Genomic DNA, 19,918 nt, shown 5'->3' with positions numbered 1-19,918 from the left:
TCTGTGGGCTTATGTTGACCAAAAGATCAGTCACAGTCTATCAGCTATAAGCCACAGTTTTAAGTCTTATATTAGAAGGTGAAAATAATAAGTTCACTGCTTAGTCCCAGAACCCATCTTGAGGCTATGGTGCAGCAGCTGTGTGTGGTTAGGATGGTTTCTACATGTGCTTCAGCTGTCTTGGAGATAAAGAGGATGGTTATGTTAATAAAACTGCCAGTCTGCTGCCTTTCAGCGTGCTTAATCATAAGGAAAAAATAGAGAAGGATAGAGGATGTCAAACAGGCAATGTTTTCTTTGTGGATGCACATACAATAAAAGACATAGCAGGAAAAGTCTGTTTTTCACAGGACAATAAATGACTTCTGTCACTTCAGTAAGCAGGAGGAAAGACCTTCTCATTGATGAATGAGAAGGATTATATAGGCTGAAGCCTGAACTCTGAACCATTAAAATGTCTTATCCAACCAGTCAGACTGGGAGCACAACAGGGACGCTGGTGGGGGAAATTAAAAGCTGCAGCCATTGCTGCTTTTGCATATGCTTATCCTGAATCTTTAACCCTTTGCCTTTCACACTCTCTTCCACGGCAGGGAGGTGTAGAAACTGAAAGGAGGAAGATTTTCAGTTGTCATATTTTTAAAAAGGAGTCTGAATAGGTTTTCCTCCAGGTGCCCTTGAGGAGGGTGCCTGTGGAATGTAACTCATTTCAGTAAGGAACTCATTTAAATGAGGAAATGTTTTTTGCATTTTGCTACTATTTAATGGAGAATGAGGTATAAGGCAGATCCCTGCTCCTTCATGGAGAAAACACTACAGAGAGTCAATGCAAATTAGTGCCAGAATGAGAGGAAAGCTGAAATCAGTCTAGGCCTACATTCTGCAGTAGTGATCTTTCTATTTCAAGAAAATTTTCAGTCTAGAAAATGTCTCTCCTGGTTTCTCAGGGGATAAAAATCCATATCACAGGACTGTTTTACTGATACTACTTTGCCCACTCCTGCCAGTGTCTGTAGAGAGATCAAGCAATGAAAAAATCACTCCTGCTTTTCACTGTTTTGGACACATGGGTTAATGACAGCTGGAAGAATAATGCTAAGCAGAAGAGTCTCTTAAATTAACTATTGTCTTTTGATACCTAAAGGTATTGATTGTGCCACAACTAAAATTTTCCCCACAACAACATAATTATATGCAGTGACAAAGTCTTAATAGGAGTAGATGAGTTTGGCCAAAACAGTTGGCAGAGATCACATCATCTGCTGCATCTTCCCCAAGCCACCTGCATTGAGTTGCTGAGTGTGAAATGAAGTTTGTCTCTCAACAAGAACTGTTGTTTACTCTTGAAATGCAACTGCCTCTCACTCCTGTGAAGCAGGTAAGCAAATAATCTTGTGTAGACTCACATAAGCAGGACTCATGAATCTGAAACTCTTAACACAAGATTTATCAGTGATAGGGGAGGGCAGACCAACAGCTGGGGCTTGCATGCATGCAGTGGTTGGGAAGAAAGTCCCCAGAACGAAGATGCAGAGGTGTGATGAAGATTAGACCCCACGGCTGCTGAGGACACCAGTGGAGCACAATGGAGACCCCCAGGGCATCATGGCAGGAAAAGGTCACAGGGAAGTTCAGGAATATTGTTTGTCCATGCGTTCTGTCAGAACTTTCCAAAGCTCTGGCAGAATGCGTGGACAACCTAAGCAGGAGGGACGCAAAGGGGCAAGGCAGAATGTGAAAAACCCTGTGTTTCTGCTGTTTTCTGTAGCATGTTTTGATATCATTAGTCTTTTATCTCTTTCTTCATTTGCAGACTGTGTTCCTGATGGAATGCTTTTTCAGCCTCTGGAGTCCTGGGGGTTTTGTACAGATTTTGTGTTCCAAGGGCCCATTCTTTTTAAATGCGAACCAGCAGCCATAAGTGTATGAATTCTGTTTATTACATAACCTGTCCCTTTTGATCTGTGTTGGTGTGCCTTTCAAACCCACTGCAGGTGCCTGCCTGGGGGCTCTTTGCTGTGCCTGTAGTCAGCCCATGAGCAGCAGGTGTGTGGAAGCCAGACAGACCTGTTCTGCAAGTGTGTGCCTTCCTGTCAGCTGTGTGTTGGACATCCCTGGGGAGACAGCTGGGCAGACCTAGAGCAGCAAGGAGCCGAAGCTGGGCGGGACTGGAGTAGAAAAATCAGTGAGGAGGAACTTAATCATAAGAATTACAACCCTACCAAAGGTAATCATCAGGGTTACTGGGAGTGGCCTCACAAACTGGGAACCGGCAGCAGGAGAGCTTCAGGAAAAGACAACCGCAGGGCAAGGGACGTGGTGTCACTCAGGTAAGTGAGAGAAAGCACTTCTGGAAGATCAGCCCATGAATATTTATTTCTTAAAATACTTCTAATAACATAAATGTGACCTGAATTAGAAGGTGGTTGTACTGTAAAGTCTATATGTGTGTGTGTGTGCATGTACATATGTGCATGTGCTTACTGCTGGTAGTGAAGCTACTTACAGCCATTTCTGTTATCATAATGGTGTTGGGGTTTAGGAAAAAATAAAAGGGATGTCCTCTACACTCTGTCTGATTTGAATGAAATGGCTCACAGGCCTTTTTTAAAGGGGAGGAAATAACAAAGTAATTAAGTTTTGTATAAAATTAGTCTCAGTTCACTGAAACAGGGTGATGCTATGCATGTGTGTATAAATATGTCCAGTCTTTAGTTAAGTAATACATGCCTCGGGCTGAATTCAGAACTAATTACCATTTTACTCCCATCACTGTTGCTTGATTGTAATACAGTGATCTCTAACCCAAAGTGGTGCAGATATCTAGATTTTTATGTGTTTACCTATATGTGCATGAGCTACTGATTAAATTACAAACAAAATTTGTGTTAGATCCACCAAGAAACATCCAGAACATGGAAAACTAAAACTAAAATTATCTACACAGCTTCAGGTGGCCGTGAATTTATGAAACCAGATTTATGGTGGATTTCTGAAACCTTTAAGCAGTAATGTGATGTCATAGAGTGTTTTTATCACACAGTTGGTTTTTCACAACAAGAGCTATATGTATGCATAGTCCTTTGAAACAAAAATCCTTCATTCTTCTCATGTTCTGTCATAGCTTTTGCTGTCACAGTTTTTCAGAATTTCTGTATTTGTGCTGGGGTTTGATACAGGCTTAATACAGGCATCTACCAGCAAAATCAGAGCTCAGTCAGCAGGGAGACATTTTCAAAAGTAGTATATGATTTTTGCTTTCATAAAAGGAAGCCATAGACAATAGTGTACTGTTGAAAGTTTGGCCTCTAGACTTTTTATGGCCTGCTCATTAAGGGCTTCAGCGTAATGTACTCCTTGGGTTTTTTTTTATTATTTTAACTCATTCTTCAGCTTACCTGTGAGGAATTACTTTGGGTGGCCTTAGTTCATTGGGAATGTTGAAGATATATGTTAATTTTCCAGAAATTATAGTAGTCCATGTCCGCATTAGAAAAAATATCTTTGTCTTAATCCTTATTCAGGTTCTGTACCATTTCACACTTCCGTGCTTAGATTTCCTTATGCAGCACAAATAAATTAATTTTTGTAGATGATCTAAGCAAAACCTAGCACCGTAAGAACTTGCATATCTCCACTGAAATGGTGCCAGTTAGAACTAACATTTTTAGCATAAAGCACAGCAGCAGTGAGTTCTCCTGACTCATTTTTCAGTGCAGTAGTGACTCTTAACTTTGCCTGTTTTTCCTGCTGTATTGAAAGGAAGCCAAGTTTCCTCCAAGTAACCACCTGCTCAAATAGCAGCATGGGCCTCATTATTTGCTGTTTTCTCTGTGGTCTAGCTCTTCAAAAGTGGTCAGCCTAATTTTCTTTCACTCCTTTAATATGCTTCTGTAGCAGCTAGCCTAAGTTTGATATTTCAGTATGCTTTAAATTTTGGACCAAGAGAAAATATTGTGTTTCTGTATCTGATTTTTGAAACACTGTTTTCTTACAGGGTGTTACAGCTACCAGCTGTTTCAAAAGTGAGTTATAATACTAAATCTTTACAGCTGAGACATTGCTACAGCAAGCCACAGGATATTATTTTTAGTCCTTGTTCTCAAGGACAGAAGGGACTCTGGTGTGGCTGGTCAGAATTTCCCATTCAGCACAGGTGAAGATGCTGCTTGGTGACCCAGAGGTGCCTTGCAGTGAGAGATGAGGTGACTCTGTGGGCCAGGGAAACCTTGCAAAAGTGACATGGTCTGTTGGAAATAGTCTCTAAGGTGTTCTGGCAGAAGAGACAGAGTGTGCAGAGTGTGCAAATGGATGGCTGACACCCGTCAGGCTCATTTTTTATTTGTTTTGGATGCTGCTTTTAGTAAACAGTGGACATGGCAGGGGAAAAAAAATAAATCTCTTTTTCAGTGTTTGCTTTACAGTGGTGCTTTATTTCTCCCTCTTCTCTGACATTCAATGTCCACAACTGCCCACACCTGTGGTTTCCTGTGGCTTTGGTTCCTGCAGTTCCCGGGTAGCTGCTCTCCCTTCCTGCTGCACAGCCAGCACAGTGCGCTTGTGCAGAGCAGTTGCCAAAGCCTTGACTGTTGATCGTGTTTAAAGGTCAGATAAAAGAGGAGGGAAATAATAAAAGCAGCAGTGAAATAGTAACGGTCAAAGCTGGAGAGCAAGGTTTTGCCACTGCAAGGAATTGAGTAGCAGACATAAGGTTTAAGGATTTGTCTTTTATCAGTCAGGCAGTGTGCTGGACTGAAGTTACTGAATTACTCAGCTGTTCTTTATGTGCCTGTAGTCACATTATGGCTGGTCCTCCCAATTGGTGCATGAAAAACAAGTGTAAGAATATTTTATTATAAAGTGGTATGCAGTTAACATGGGACAGTATGTCTGGAGAAATAACTGCATTAAGTCCATGTCAGCTCATAGCATTTTTTATAGGGTCTAATGAAGATCTAGATGAATCTTAGCCTTTGTTTTTGTCGTATTTAATTAATCAGCTGTTTCTTTAGACCTTTGGCTAATCATTACACAAGGATTTGCATGTTCACACTGATGATGGAAACTGCTCATAGCTTACAAATTAGACATATTCAGGGGCAAAACTGTGTATTTGCTGTGAATATGGACAACTTAACTCTCCTGAACATGGCAGGAGCAAGCAGCAGGCAGCTTCTGTGTGGGCAGTATTCAAGCTGTCTGTTCCCATATATTTCATGGGTGTCTTAAGTCTTGATATTTCTTTTCAGTCTTCACCACAAAGTTTGTCACTCAGGCTTCTTAAGTCTTCGTCCTGGCACTTTAAATAACATAATGAGAACTTCAGGCCATAAAATGTCGGAGAGGATTGATGATTTTAGGGCTTTACAATTGTGTGAATGCTTCTGCTATTGCTAAGGGGACAGTATCCATCTGAGAATGAATGACAGGGGACTGGAAAAATCATGGTAAGGCTTCTGCTGGCACACAGAGCTTGTGGATCTGTGCTGACACAGGGAGTGGTTTCACACTGAAGCTTTAGATGAATTAGCCATTCACCCCTGACTAATACCAGCTGCTAAAATGGCAGGAAATCACCATGGTAAAAGAGCAGTGGATTTTTCCTGCTTGGTTAGTGGTTTGAATCAACTTACCATGTGATCAATTGCACAACTGAGGGCAAAACAAGCAATAAGAAGACAGCAAAGACAGGAGATAATCCCTTCTTTTGGCATTGGTGAACACTTAATTCAGCTCAGCTACACTGACATTCACTATTTGGGTTTCCTGAACTGGTTTAAGCAGATCCCACAGCTGCCACCTTCTAGCTGCTTATTCCTGTCCCTGTGTTGCCCTCTGTGCTTTGTCTAAATTGCCAGGGCAGCAAAACAGCTTGGCAAGCAAACACAGCTGGAAACAAAATGCTGCCTTTTCCCCAAGTGTTCATCCTGTTGGCAAATGTGCACAGAGGGGCAGTGTTGGTGTAGGATGGGGGCTAATTAACCTGGCACTGCTGCCAGGTTGTGGAACTGCTGTGCCACGTGTAGTGCACCAAGTAGCCTGCTAGGAGCAGTTTGCAGGTGACTGTAGTTCAACTTCTGCTAAGGTTTTGCCTTGTATTTCCCATTGTCTAAGAGCCGCTGCTTCTGCTATTTTTAGGTACTGTGGTCTTCATTGTATATTTAGCTTTGAAATCAGGATTTGGGTTCAGAAGGGTCAGAAGGCTCTGCAGAGGGATCTGGACAGGCTGGATCCATGGGCCCAGGCCAGTGCTCTGAGATTCCACAAGGCCAAGGGCCCAGTCCTGCCTTGGGTCACACCAACCCCCTGCAGCTCCAGGCTGGGGCAGAGGGGCTGGAAAGATGGGAAAGGCCCTGGGGGTGCTGGGGACAGCGGCTGGACGGGAGCCAGGTGTGCCCAGGGGGGCAGGAGGCCAATGGCACCTGGGCTGTGCCAGCCATGGTGTGGCAGCAGGGCCAGGGCAGTGACTGTCCCCTGGGCTGGCACTCCTGGGGCCGCACCTCAGATCCTGGGGCACTTCTGGGAACCTCAGGACAAGAAATGGACATGGAGGGGCTGGAGCGTGTCCAGAGAAGGGAATGGAGCTGGGGAAGGGGCTGGAGCACCAGGAGGGGCTGAGGGAGCTGGGGGGGCTCAGCCTGGAGAAAAGGAGGCTCAGGGGGCCCTTCTGGCTCTGCACAACTCCCTGACAGGAGGGGACAGCTGGGGGGGATCAGGCTCTGCTGCCAGGGAACAAGGGACAGGATGAGAGGAAACAGCCTCAGGTTGTGTCAGGGGATGTTTATATTAGATCAGGAAAAATTTCTTTGCGGAGATTTATTAAACATTGGGATAGGCTACCCAGTGAAGTTGGTGGAATCACCATGCCTGGAAATGTACAAAAAGCCCGTGGATGTGGCACACGAGGGCGTGGTTTAGTGATGAACATGGTACTGGGCTGACTGATTTGATTATTTTAATGATCTTTTCCAATCTCTACAATTCTATGAATTCCAGTGAGTGGATTCAGTCTGTGTAAAAGAATATTAAAAAATCCAGTGGAATGAAGAAGCTGACATTTAGTTAAAATTGCACAAATTCTCTAATGCAAATTCTAAATTGAAGTAACACAGTGTATATGTTCACATGATCTAGACAGTACTGATCTTGGTACAGTGTTAACCCACAGGCAAGGAAAATCAGAATGCCAGTGAGGTACAGATTTTGAACCTTTTAAGATATTTTTGTTTCCTTTATCCTCTGTTGGTACTGGAAAAATGTCTTCATCTAATAAAATAAGTAGTTGAGCACTGTCAGTAGTCCTGCTCTGTGTTGAGTATGCACATAAACACATTAGTTCCACATAACTTTTGTGTATCTCCCACTGCAAAAAATATTAAATGTATAATGTGAGTTCTGTGGATTTCTGAGTTACCATTCTCCTTGTGAGGATAGGAATGCAAGAACCGCAGTGATGTTACTGTTAGACAAGTAAGCTGCAGAAACAGCCTAGTAGAGGAATTTATTTAGTCTTGGCCTGAAAAGTAGCACTGAAAGGCACTTCAGAATTACCATAGTGAGCAAAACTTCTTTTTCTGCTTGCTGAGTATTGTGAGAGGATAGAGAGAAAGAGTGTAAGTGGGCTTCTGTAATCAATCTTTTCCAGTGCTTACACCTCCATAAGAAACTACAGTACATGGGAGTGCCAGAGCAAACAAAGTGCCAGTGACTGCCAGTGTTTTCCTTCCTGGATCCCATGGTTCTGCCCTGAGTGTGGTTGGAAAACATGAGTGCCACCCACTGGCATCACTGCTGGGAGGTGCATAAAGAGTAGGGAGGAATCTTTTTTACAGAGAGGACCAGTGTAGACATGGCTGCTGTGTCAGAGCTTTTTCCATGGATCTTTGCTGCACTCTCTGTAAGCACAAATGGGGGTCTATGTGCTTTTGTGTGCCTGTGCATGCATGGTGTGTAAATGTCAGTGTGCTTTTCTAGTAAGCACCTGTGCAAAGCCATTGGCAAGTTTTAAGATGGAGCTTGGACTCTTCATGACTTATACAATATGATTGCTGGCTAATGGTCCTGAAGTCTGTGTGTACCTGAGAATGAAGGAAGCCAGGACTGGTCCTGTGTATTTGTGTGTGGGTTGTTTCAGTGTACTTGCTTTCAGAGTGTACCTGAAAAGCTTGGTATTATTGCTGTGTTATTACTCCTTTGGCTGGATTCCTGGTGTAGCCAGCCTTGGAACCAGGTAAATCTGCTAGCACATTAAGAATGAAATTAAATAAAAAACAGGAAAAAGACTTTTTGTGATACCTCAAAGCACAGGTATATTCCATTTGCCTCTCTCTGCTGTCTCTGACGTGCAACTGGTAAAAAATAATTTCAGTTATTAATTTTAAGCATGAGAACAAACTGTTAAACATTTCATCACCAAAGTCCATAAAATCAATGCCCTATATTTGCCATTGAAATTAATTGCCTGAAACTCATAGCTGAAAGCACAGTAGGTGCTTACAGGATAGAAGTCACAGTTCCAATAAAATGTTCTAGATAATACTGTTTGCAAAGCTGTTAAGTCTTACATTTTGGCAATGTTTATAAGAAGCAGTGACTAAACAAGGTGCATGCTTGTACAGGCTGTGGATTTTCAGCTACAAATGCAGAAGAGATGCAGATGTTGTTCTTCAGAATACCTGCAGACTTGGCAGTGCTCAGAAGTTGGTACCAGAGAGCCCTAATGACAACACTTTTTTCTCCTTGTCTTTGTACAGCAACAGTAGAAGTTGTGGCAAGGACTGTAGTCAGGAATGACATTTTCTCTGCAAGACCAGAAGATAAAATGCTGAGCCATTCTGGCATCTTAAAAATGTGTTAGCTAGGAGGGTATTAGATGTTCTTTAAATATAATTAGGTTCATATCTATGGATTTTTGTGCATATGCCAGCCTTTAGGACTAGGGGTCCTCATTTGCTTGTGGAGCACTGTAGAACAAGTTTAACCCTAAATTCTCTCTGGTCATGCAGGGCATAATCCAAAAAATGTGATAGTGGATGTCCTGTGTCATTCTGCAAGCCTTCAAATCCCAGTGCTGCTCCCTGCAGCCACTGATTGTAAGGGGTAGAAAGCTCCCTATTCACTTCACTTCTTCATTCATCATCATCCTTTCTCCCAATAAACTTTGTTATTGTTCTTTATGTCTGTGCAGAAAGTGGGGGCTGGAGGCCTGCTTGCTTGTACCTGAGCATGGCAGGGGATGTGAAAAGATTCTCACGGATGCTGCTGGAGTGCAATAGCAATGACAAGCTATGTGGTAAGATTCACACATTCCTTTAATAGGATTTCACATGCCTGTAGGAAGACCAGGTTCACTAAAAAGTGTGCCAAGCCCTTTCTTCTCCTCCACTACATCCCAGCCCACACAGAAAGATTTGATGGAGCTTTCCCTGCATTGTGTTTCAGGGAAGAAATGTTTATGGGGATGAAGCCTCTGTGGCTGGATTAATCTCACATAATTTCAGCCATTTTAGAGAATTACTACTTTGAATGAGGTGTACAGCAGTCATTAAAGATTCCCTGCAGCTTCCCAAAGGACCAATTTTGTGGGATTTTGATTTCATGACTTTCTGCCATCTTTAGGAAGAGAAAAAATGGTCTCAACCACCTCCAAATCTGGAGACATGAGAAAGATAGTTACCTTCACAAGCCTTGCTAATTGCAATGTCTTCCAGTCAAATTCCAAAGGTGACCACACCTAGTTTCCTTTAAAATGCTCTGTGTAATTTTACTGGAAGGAGCTGGAGCTGCAATTGCACATGATGACATAGCAATATCCAGCCTGTCCCATCTCCCTGCTGTCCTACTGCCAGTGCTGTTTCTGTTTCTCTGGTGGATGTGACTTCAAATGGCTACAATTCCTGGCCTGCATATTAAAGCATCTAAATAAGTGACGTTGGGTGTGGGAGTCTTAGTGACTTCATACTAAATGTATAGTTTAGGTACTCAGCACCTTTGAAAAATAAGGTGGCAGCACTAACAGTGTTCAGTTATTCCAGAGGATGCAGCACACACTTTTGGGGCTGAAAGTTACTGAAATGGATTGTTGCTACATGGTTACACAGAACCAGTGTGCTGCTTACTCCTTGGTTTTCCATTTTCTTTCTCCGCTGTCAGTTGTGCGTGAACATCAAACGGAAGTGATCGTTGTCCCAGCTCTCCTGGTGGGACTTTTTGTCATTGTGCTCAGTGTGATCCTCTGGCTCCACTGCCGCGGCCTGCGTGCAAAGCAGGAGCAATCAGCACCAGCCAGAACCCAAGGTAAAAAAATGCTTTTCAGCCAGAGGAAAGAGTACTGGTTTCAGCCAATACAATATGGCAAATACAGTCAGAAGCCAATTCCATTTCCCCATCACTTGAGCTGTTAGGCAAAACCATTTATAAGGATCCTGAGTGGTATTCAGCAATCCAGTAAACAGCAGAAAAATTGTGAACACTGATTTACTTCATTTTGCAGCAGCAGTGGTGGAAGCTGTAGTATAGATGGGCCTGAGAAAATCTAATGCATCATGCCATGTGGGCTGTTTTATGTACTGTGGTAACATCACAAGAGCTGCAAAGTGTATTTGTGTAACAGCTCCTGGAGGCTGCTGCAAGGAGCGTTTTACCGGGGTAATTATGAATTATAGTAATTTTGGTGTAGATTACACCTAGTTAATCTGTTTTCTATACTGCCATTTAAGAAATTTAATTTCAAGCTGTTGTCACCCTCTTCCTATGGAGATAACGTGAAGTAGAACAGGGTGAGGGGGTAGTAGGTAGTAGAACAGGGTGAAGTAGAACTGGTGAGGGGGTAGGGAAAGGTTTGTTGGCACACGTGTGGCTGTGTGGAAATGAAAATACACTTCTGAACTAATTTTGTGTATGTAGAGGGAAACAGATCTTGGGCCTATATTAAGAGAAATAATTGAGAACTGGTAATAAAAGAAAATGTTCATTGCTTGAGCACATGGAATGAAGTACAAATGTGTCTTATCTATAAAGGTTATGTAGTTAAATATGGGAGAAATTTCTAGACTGGTTCTGTCTTTTCATCAAATAGAGTGGGAGATAAATTCTTTGTCCTCTTCAAGGGCCAGGATAAGTAGGATAAAATAACAGTTCCTTATTTTGCCCTGATTTCTGAAACACTGTGGAGCAAAAATTAAAGAGCATGGAAGGATGAGCACTGGCATCTATTACAAGAGTTCATCTGTCTGCTTTTATGCATCATATGTGTTTTCTTTTGTCAGTGACAAGAAAGAATCAGCAGGAACCCTGCTCAACAGAGAACCGCTACATCCAGCTGAGTGAGAGCTCTGTGGAGAGCCTGCTAAATTCTGCATCCTTGACTCTGAAAGAATTAGAGATACCACGAGAGAAACTCTTACCAGACAGCTTGCAACTGATCAAACTTGGTGCCTATGGGAGCATCTACAGAGCACAGTTGGAAACCGGGAGCTCTGGGAAGACTAAGGCTGTGGTGTTGAAAGCCTTGCAAGGTATGGGCCGTGGTCAGGATCCACTTTGGTACAGTCTCTGTATCCCAGGCATGGTGCTGGGCAGAGCGTTGCCATCAGTTCTGGGCAAGAACAAGTTACGTTCAGTACAGTAAGTCCAAGATGTTCTTGTAGGAATGTCTTGGTAGGATTAAAGATTGCTGACCATGTTGGTTTTAGCTGTCAACCTGTTCTTTGCTGCTTCCATTTGTTGTTGTTTTGTTTTCAATTTGTTTTCTTTTGTTCTCTCAGATCCAGCTAGTCCCCAGAAAGTGAAGGATTTCTTGGGAAGGATTAAATTCCATCAAAACCTTGGCCATCATGAGAACCTGGTTGAATTGGTTGGATGTTGTGTAGACCAGCTCCCACTGTATATGATCATGGAAGATGTGTCTCTTGGTGACCTGCTGACATTTCTGTGGACATGTCGGAAGGTGAGTCAAAAGAAGTGATGACAGAATAGCTTCTTAAATTCCTTAGGTACATATCTATCCATAAGTAATTTTTTTTTTTCATCTCTCCATGCATCCCTCTATATCAATCAAAACTATTTCCGTGCTCCAAAGAAGTTCTACACATGTCCTACTTGGCAGACCATTGAATGGCATTGCAGCCACTGAAATGAGAATGAATTCATAAATTCACCTGAATTCCTAAAGTTTTAAATCACTCCAAATGCTTTTAAGAAAGCAGAGCAGTTACAACACAGGGGAAGGTCATGGGATGATAACTAATTGGTAAAGACAGGAAATAGAATATAAGAATGAAAGGTTGGCACTTGCACTGAAGGGAGGTCAGCTATCTAGGCCGTGGTGCTGTTAATTCCGTGTATTAATAACCTAAAAATGGGATGACAATGACGTGAGGATATTTGCTGATGATTCCAGCCAGTAAAGCCAAGGGCAGACCCAAAGGAATTGCAGAAGGATCATCCAAGATTGACAGACTTGCCAATAAAAAAAAACAGATAAAATTCAGCATAGTTTAAAATGAAATAATGCACAGGAAGAAGTTTCTTATATATGAATGATGGCTTCATGTCTGCCCATTGCTGATGAGTGGCAAAATCTGGTGGGATGAGGTCTGATAGTATGAAAATATGCAGTCCAGTGACAATGTTAACTCAAGTTTAAAAAGAGCCTAACTATCAGGGGAGGTTTAGATTGGATAGCAGGAGGATATTCTTCCCACAGAGCGTGCTGGGGCAGTGAACAGGGGCTCCAGGGAATAGTCACAGCTCCAAGGCTGTCTGAGCTCCAGGAGTGTTTGGACAACACTGTCAGGGACAGGGTGGAGTTGTTGGGATGTCCTGTGCAGGGCCAGGAGTTGGATTCAGTGGTCCTTGTGGGTCGCTTCCACTTCAGCATATTCTGATTCTATGGCTCATTGTTACAAAAGGCACAGAAACAAAACTCTGCTGTTACTGTCTAAATCCATCACTCTCTTACATCTGAAACTCTAAATAGAGAAGAATTGCTTCCTGTCCTGTTCAGCAGAAGGTCCAGGTGGTAGGAAATAAAGCTAGTACATGCCATGTTCAAAACAAACAAATGGAGGTGATTCTTCATGATCTGAAGATCTGACTAATGGAATGTCTTGCCACTGACTGGTGTGTATACTGACAGTTCGTATTAGGTCAGTTATGGATGGTAACCTTTCAAAGGTTACTGAACATGTTGAAACCATAACCATCTAAGGAAGTTTTTAAGTAGAATGTATCTGTGGGCTGTAAAATGGCACAGGAAGAACATTGTGTGTTTACCTTATTCTCTCTCTCATCTCTCACTGTAACAGGCAGGGTGGTAGGAGAGATGGACTGTTAGTCTCGTACTAGGTGCCCAATTCATGAGTTAGAAATGTGGTTTTCTACTCATCATTCTAATTTATAATATAACTTTCATTCATCTGTGTGGATTGTCATTCTTCACTGTCATTCTGACAATTTCTGTCTAACAATAATTTTTTCCCCATGTGTCAATTTGCCCATTAGTATCTCTAATTTGTCTTACTCAATATACCCTCAGCATCACCCATCCACGTCCTCCTACATTTCAGTCAATTTATGGGCAATTGTGAGAAGGAGGGGCATAAGATTAGATAGATTAGAAGGAAACATTCCCTACAATACTACTGCTGTGGCATTTGTTTGAACCAAGGTCCCTGATTTTGTGTCTAGGATGTAATGGCAATGGATGGTGTCCCCTATGACCTCACTGAGAGGCAGGTATATGAGGTTGGACAGCAGGTTGCAGCAGCTCTGGTAAGTCTGCTCAGGTTGGTTGCATTTTTTCCTTCTTACTTGATTGCAACACAAGTTTGTACAGTGGCTTAAGTCTTCTTGGCCTAAGCACTGAGAATAAAGGCTTTGTGAAAATATGCTTCCTTTATGTTGCTGAGCACATGTAACTCCACAGTGTTGAAGACAAGCATAAACTCAGTGAAAATTTGTATCAATTAAATTTCCTGTTTTCTTTCTTTTCCAATTTCCCAGGCTTATCTTGAAGAAAAGAACTTGTTCCATGGTGACATTGCTGCCAGGAATGTCCTTCTCCATCACAACTTCACTGCCAAGCTCTGTGGTTTGGGCCTGGCCTACGAAACTCACACACACGGTGCCAGCTCAGTCACACGGAAAGTGCCCGTCAAGTGGCAGGCACCAGAGAGGCTCCTGAGCAAACCCCCTACCATCAAGGCAGACATGTATGGCTTCATGTTGGGACTAGAAGTTCATCTGTCTCTTTCTCTCCTTTATGTATCATTTCATGTCCTGAAATTCACAGGAAGGCAGATCTAGTTTCAGCATAACACTCCACTTTTACAGCTCATTCTTTCTCCTGTCTGCAGGCCATGCCTAGTTTTAATGTATTTAAGCCAGCAAAAAACATCACCTTGTTTTCTTTTCTTGCAGATGGTCTTTTGGAATTCTACTGTATGAAATGATTACATTAGGTAAGAAGATTTAATGCTAAAAAAAAAAAAACGTGAGGAAGCAGCAAATTAACAAGACCCAAAATCTCTAACTTTTAGAATGTAAAGTTGGGCCATTTAAATAAGCACCTTCTTTTTTTCCAATTTGCAAAGTCTCATCAATTCCTTTTAGACCTTCTGTTATTGTGAATTGTGGTAGAAAAAACCCCAGATTCTGACAGGGAAGGAAGGCAGTCTTGCACAGAAGCTGCTCTTTCCAAACGCTGCCATAAAGTTTTCAACTGTTGCTCCTTTTGCCTTTCCAGGTGCTCCACCATATCCTGAGGTGCCACCTTCTGACATCTTATCCTACCTGCAGAAACAGAACATTATGAAGCAGCCCTCGAGCTGCCAGCAAGCCATGTAAGCCACTCTCTTTATAGACAATTGAACATGAGGTTGGCAGAGCTAAATGGAAATGAGACATAGAAAATGAGATTTTACACAAGATTTCTAAGTCTAGAGTATACTGAGAGTAATCTGTTAGCTGAGGAGATTTGTGTCTGCCACATCTTCTTACTGAGTTCTGCTGCATAAAACCCCTGTGGCCAAAAGCTTTCTGTCCTTCTGTTGCAAATGACACTTGTTTCCATTCCCTTCTGTTGAAAATGACACTTGTTTCTGTTTGCTTAAGTGCCCTTGCAATTTGCTGCTCCAGTGCTTCCTTGCAAGGTACAGCACTGCTGGGGAATGATTTTTCTCTTCAAAGTGATAGGATATTCTCTGAAGTGAACAAAGTATCCAAAGGGAAGATCTCAGGTACATTTCTTTGCATAAAGGCATAATTTCATCATTTTACGATTTACAGGTACAGCATCATGAAGTCCTGCTGGCAGTGGAGTGCAGCTGACCGGCCTTCCCCAGCACAGCTCTTGTGCTCCCTGGAAACAGCCATGAAGACCAGCAACGGGCACACAGTGCTGCAGGTGCCTGAGCCAGTGGTGCCTGAACTCTATGCTGATGCTGCTGGTGTTGATGTGCACAGCCTCGTGAGGGAATACACAATCCTCTGAAGGGTCCTTTCGTATTTTGGTAAAGGAGAAAGAAGTCTCAGAGTTTTCCCTTTCTAAATATTTTGAAGCTCAGAACGAGGTGTGTATGTTAGAAGGGATCTCTTTGTTCTTCAGACATCTGTAAAATCTCCATGCCAGACACAAGAAACTGTTATCATTATTGTTAAATCAACCTGTTGGTGTCATTCTGCCAGTGGTCATTTGGGAGTAAAGTGTGTTTAGGAAGCTGTAGAAAATGAAATGAGAAACTTGAATTAAAGGAGTGTTAGGTTTGTGTGGCAAGGTTTTGGTGATAGGGTGGACTGCAGAGGTGACTTCTGTGAGAGGATGCCAGAAGCTTACCCCAGCTCCACAATGGACCTGCTACTGGTCAAGGCTGAGCCCTTCAGCAACACTGGTAGCACCTCTGTGATTACCTATTTAAGAAAGTGTAAAAGATACTGCATAACAGCAGGTGAAAGAGAGGAGTGTGAATGCGAGAGGAGCAGCTCTGCAAACACCCAGGCAGGCAGAAGGAGGGGCAGGGGCTGCTCCAGAGCTGGGATTTCCCTGAGATTCCATGGCTGAGCCCCTGCAGCCCCTGGAGGGCAGGGAGGGTGCAGAGACCCACCTGCAGCCCCTGACAGAGCCCATGCCAGAGCAGGGGGATGTCTGGAGACTGTGACTCCAAGGGAAGCCTGTGCTGGAGCACAATCTGTCCTGGCAGAATTTGTGGAGAGAGGAGCCCTCATTGGAGAAGGACTGCACCTCATGGAAAGGGGCTCATGCTGGAGCACTTAATGAAGAACAACCCTTGCAAAGAACTTATGTTGGAGAAATTCTTGAAGGACCTACTTTCCTTTGGAGGGACCCCACAATGGAGCAGGGAAGGTGTGTGAGGAGTCCTCCCCCTGAGGAGGAGCAGCAGAGACAATGTGAGATGAACTCACTGCAACTCCCATTCTCCCTGCTGGATGAGAAGAGGTAGAGAAATTGGGAGTGAAGCTGAGCCTTGGAAGAAGAGAAGGGTGGAGGAAGGTGCTGCAGGACTTGGTTTTATTTCTCATTACACTTCCTAATTTGATTTGCAATAAACTAATTTTTCTCAAGTTGAGTCTCTTTTGCCCATAGCAGTAGTTGGTGAACAATCTCTCACTGTCCTTATCTTGACCTGGGGGCCTTTTGTTGTATTTTCTCTCCCCTGTCCGGTTAAGAAGAGGAAATTATGGAGTGGCTGGATGGGTACCTACCATTCAGCCAGAGTCAACCCACCATGAGGTTTCTGGAAATTTTTCCCATCTTTTCTGTCCCAGGAAAATGCATCAGTTGAGTATTTGAAAGAGGGGATGTCCTGGGGAACATGCTGGGATGGTATTCAATAATTCTCTGTGATTTCTTCAGTGCTTATACTCTAGCTTCCCTTGGGAGCATGGGCACTGTATTCAAACATACAAACCCACAAAAACCAATCCCCACACCTCCCTGCCCAACAACAGCAAAACCCTTCCTCTCTGTGGATGCAGAAGCTGTTACACAAATGTCATACATCTTCATGGAGAGTGTGCTTTCTGTGCAGGTCAGGTGAGTACTCCAAAGTTTATATGAATTTTTTTGATCATTGATTTTAATGGACATACAGACATCATAAAAAAATTATGCTTTTCTTACTTCTATTTCTAAAGTTGACAGTATCTTAGGGGTTTTTTTTCTCTTACTATTTTGGCACTTTGAGCATTAAAGGTCCTTGCGAAAAAAGACTAAATACACATTAAAGGAATAATTTTACCATTCTGTGTGAAGAGTGGATTCAGTGTTCACTCAGCATCCCCCCACTTAGCATGACTCTTTCCATTCTGGTTTCCATCAAAACTTGTTGGTCTTCTTCCAAAGACAATGGTAAGAAGCTTTCTATTTTTAATGCAAAATGACATGAATGAAATAGTTGTTCTTTCCGTGTCACTAAGGCTTTGTGGGAATGAAGTTTGCTTCCCTAAATAAATGTGAGTTCATGCAGTACATGTGTCACCACTATACACTGGGACATTGCAAAGTCCATTCAAGAGGAAGCAGTCAGCTTTCTGACTTTTCCCATGGTGTTGGCTAATTGCCACCTGGATCTTCATAAACCAGTTGGTGTAAATCTGACCTGGAAAACTGAGATACCTTCTTTTCCAAATGGTAAAATAATAACATCCTTTTCTCTCTCCCTCGCTTGAAGACAGGTTCAAAGCTGCCTGGTAAATTAGGTCAAATTCACAGTTATCTTTGATGAATAAACTATTCATTTAAAAAGGCATTTGATTGGTTGAAACCTCCCACTGAAGAATAGGTATTTAGAAAAGTCTTGCCTGTGAAAGGTGAGTGTGTGGCAGGTAATACAATCCCAGAGCTGTGAAAGCATCCCCAGTGCTGCTGCAGACCTGACAAATAATGCACAGGGAGCCTAGTTAAACAGAGAGCTGAAGGTAACAAATGCAGCTCTGTTCTCAGAGCACAGAAAGCAATGCTCTGCTTTACACAAATGCTCATATTTTATTTCTGTTGTGAAAGCTCTGATCAAGGCAATCCATGGGAATTCAGATGCTGAGCACCTCACAGCCTCCAACAAAAGATCTCCTTTGGTTTCCCCTGCAAGCAAATTTGTGCCAAGACCCTGCTTATGACTTTGCCCACAAAAACGCCTTTTCCTGCTGTTTGATGTGATTTCATTTCCCTTCAATAAAGTGGCCCAAGTCATTCTAAGAATGTAAGCATTCTTACTCTGATTTGTCTTCCCCTGGTTACTTTATGTTGGTTTGGAAGTAACTGAATCTAAATCATAGTAAATTTTATACTGGCATCATGCAATTGTACATGTGGAGTTACCCTAATTTAACTGCTCTCCGTGCTTTTTAAAGTAGCCTATACAGAAATCTTTTCCACATAGCAGTCTCCATTTTAGGGTCAATGTAGACTCATGCATCAATTTCTCTTTAGTGAACCCACTGAGGACTTGGTGGAAATTTTTTAGTTGTTTTGTGGAGAATCATGGCTTTTCAGTGTTTTAGTTGTTTAATTTGAATATTTTGTTCTCATCAAAAATGTTGCCTTTTTATTATTATATTTAATTTTCTCAAAGATGACAGGGCCATCTGCATAATTTGATTAGTTTCTGGTGGACTGTTTCTCTGTTCTTCTTAAGTGTAGATTACCTTTCATTGCACATAAAGCCTTGTCTCCTACCTGTCTTCTTCAGGCATCTGATCACCTTTTCAGTGAGAGACTGAATCAGATCCAATGGATCTCCTAAGGATGAGGAAATCCTGTCCAGAGCAGGCAGAGTGAAAAAAGTGGTCCAAAAAGTGACAACAGACCGGAGGCACAGATATTAAATTTTCCTGGTATGATTTGGCTTCACCATGCTTGGAATTTTTTAAACCACATATGAGCTTTGAAAGTCTTTAAACTGCAAAATCTTCTTTGTGCTACAGTGGGCATGTTGCAAAGGACTCTTGTTCAGCCACATGGAAGAGAAGTATTGCAGTACTCTTGCTTTTCTGAATTCACAGAATTGTATTTTTGGTGAGGGCTTTGGTTTAGTCATGAGAATGTGAGAGTGCACTGGTTTATGTGCTACCTCCTACAGCTTGTGGTTTTATTTATAGCTGGTGCTGCACCATCAAGAAATAGCAATAATCCACACACATCCCCCCCAACTGTCCAAGACATATAAAAAGGCTACTTTTTTCACATAAGTTTCATGTTACTCTCATATTTTTGGATGGTTTAACAGGTTTCTCTATCTATGATGAAAGGAGGAGGTGAGCTAGTGTTTTCCCCTTGCCTTGTTTTTAAACAGCTCCTCCTTCTGCAAGGGGCGTTTTCCTTCATAGAATCATGGAGTCATAGAATGCCCTGAGTTAGAAGGGATCCACAAGGACCACAGAGAGGAATTGTTCATGCTGATTTAAACCCAAAATAAATAATGAAGGGATGAAAGAAAAATTGCCTGTCTTGATTTTTCATTTTGCTCATCTTTTCATGTACAACAGTTTCAGAAATAAAACAGTGCAGAATTTCACATCCATCCTCTGATACTATGTGGAAAATGCTCCCTCTGTTATTTTATGCGCACCAGGTTTCTGTCTCTGTAGCTTATTATGCTCTTATGCATTTAAATGGACCTTGATTGGGTGACTGTAATGAAGTGGATGTGCTCAACTCCCATACGGCCTTGCAGGAATTTTTTTTTTTATTTGATCATCTTCCTATGATTAGTTCTTCAAAATTCAGTACATGGAGGTGAAGGATGATGCTTGGGTATGTAAGGCGAGAATATTTTGATGTGGAAAGGCTATAGCAGAGCTGTCACCACCAGAGAAATCTTAACTTTTCACCTGAATCACTGCAAGAAGAATGAGAGCAATTAGATATTTATGCCTGAGCCTGGTCGTGGTCGATTGTTGC

At 42.4% G+C, this 19,918-nt stretch overlaps 1 protein-coding gene across 3 annotated transcripts; it reads left to right on the top strand.

Annotated features, from left to right (window-relative positions):
* The first annotated feature begins 1,268 nt into the window (after nt 1-1,268).
* Nucleotides 1,269-17,039, top strand: STYK1 (serine/threonine/tyrosine kinase 1). 3 transcript variants are annotated; one of them, XM_064730859.1, is made up of 11 exons: nt 1,269-1,378; nt 1,995-2,330; nt 9,188-9,292; nt 10,153-10,296; nt 11,268-11,516; nt 11,766-11,947; nt 13,690-13,773; nt 14,005-14,213; nt 14,422-14,462; nt 14,747-14,843; nt 15,289-17,035. In XM_064730859.1, exons 3-11 carry the CDS (start codon nt 9,226-9,228, stop codon nt 15,491-15,493), a joined length of 1,278 nt encoding a protein of 425 aa, XP_064586929.1. In that variant the 5' UTR covers nt 1,269-1,378; nt 1,995-2,330; nt 9,188-9,225; the 3' UTR covers nt 15,494-17,035. The 3 variants fall into 3 exon arrangements, with proteins under 3 accessions (XP_064586929.1, XP_064586941.1, XP_064586932.1); XM_064730862.1 differs by lacking the exon at nt 1,269-1,378 and adding an exon at nt 1,523-1,618; XM_064730871.1 differs by lacking the exon at nt 10,153-10,296 and having other exon boundaries at nt 15,289-17,039.
* Nucleotides 17,040-19,918: the final 2,879 nt, after the last annotated feature.

Source organism: Zonotrichia leucophrys, chromosome 1A (assembly GCF_028769735.1).
Source record: "Zonotrichia leucophrys gambelii isolate GWCS_2022_RI chromosome 1A, RI_Zleu_2.0, whole genome shotgun sequence".
Lineage (NCBI taxonomy): Eukaryota > Metazoa > Chordata > Aves > Passeriformes > Passerellidae > Zonotrichia > Zonotrichia leucophrys.
This window is presented reverse-complemented; position numbering and strand designations above follow the sequence as displayed.

Bases quoted from the DNA above. Each gene is read 5' to 3' on its own strand.
- STYK1 (XM_064730859.1), top strand. From the start codon at position 9,226: ATGGCAGGGGATGTGAAAAGATTCTCACGGATGCTGCTGGAGTGCAAT. The intron at 11,517-11,765 runs GTATGGGCCGTG...TTGTTCTCTCAG, and splicing joins GGTGTTGAAAGCCTTGCAAG to ATCCAGCTAGTCCCCAGAAA. The intron at 14,844-15,288 runs GTAAGCCACTCT...TACGATTTACAG, and splicing joins TCGAGCTGCCAGCAAGCCAT to GTACAGCATCATGAAGTCCT.